This window comes from Propithecus coquereli, unplaced genomic scaffold (genome assembly GCF_000956105.1).
Source record: "Propithecus coquereli isolate 6110/MARCELLA unplaced genomic scaffold, Pcoq_1.0 Scaffold350, whole genome shotgun sequence".
Taxonomy (NCBI): Eukaryota; Metazoa; Chordata; class Mammalia; order Primates; family Indriidae; genus Propithecus; species Propithecus coquereli.
In genome coordinates this window covers 391,510-392,068 of record NW_012149175.1, presented here as the reverse complement: position 1 = coordinate 392,068, position 559 = coordinate 391,510, and the positions used below count along the sequence as shown (strand labels likewise).

The following is a 559-nucleotide window of genomic DNA, read 5'->3' as shown; positions in this document are numbered from 1 at the left end:
ATACAGAAATAGGGCTTAGGATGGAAAAACTGAGTATGTTATGTAGGACAAATAGAAAGGAATTGGAGCTGTTTAGACATAGAATTATAGATTAGAATAATGGCAATTGGAACAGGAAAGAATTAGGGAGAAACATGGAGAAGTTGCAATACTGGATATAAGACTTAAGGAGTTGAGGTAAAAGGAAGAATCAAAGATATTTCAAACTTAAAAATCTAGAAGTTGTAGCCTTAAGTACAAAAATAATTCATTTATTCATTCACCAAATATTTACTGAGTGTTTCCATGTGCAATCATTGCAGACACTAAGAATTGTGATAGGAAATAAAACAAGATTTTTATTTTCAGAGCTACATTCCAGTATAAAGTCACATTGAAATAACTCTTTTTTTTTTAATGTTTAGATGAAAGCTCAAGAAGTAGAGCTAGCTTTGGAAGAAGTTGAAAAAGCTGGAGAAGAACAAGCAAAATTTGGTAAGTCCTTGGCAAAAGTTTGTTATGATGTTAAATAATGAATTCCATTTATTTATTAAGCAGTAGAAAATTTAATATATTCTAT

The 559-nt window shown here is 29.7% G+C and overlaps 1 protein-coding gene across 1 annotated transcript in view; it reads left to right on the top strand.

Annotated features, from left to right (window-relative positions):
* CEP290 (centrosomal protein 290kDa) overlaps positions 1–559 on the top strand; it is a 144,479-nt gene that overhangs the window by 20,473 nt on the left and 123,447 nt on the right. The window contains exon 5 of the mRNA XM_012651240.1: positions 405–491. Within this exon, the coding sequence (XP_012506694.1) occupies positions 405–491 (87 nt within the window). The remainder of the gene's footprint in view (positions 1–404; positions 492–559) is intronic.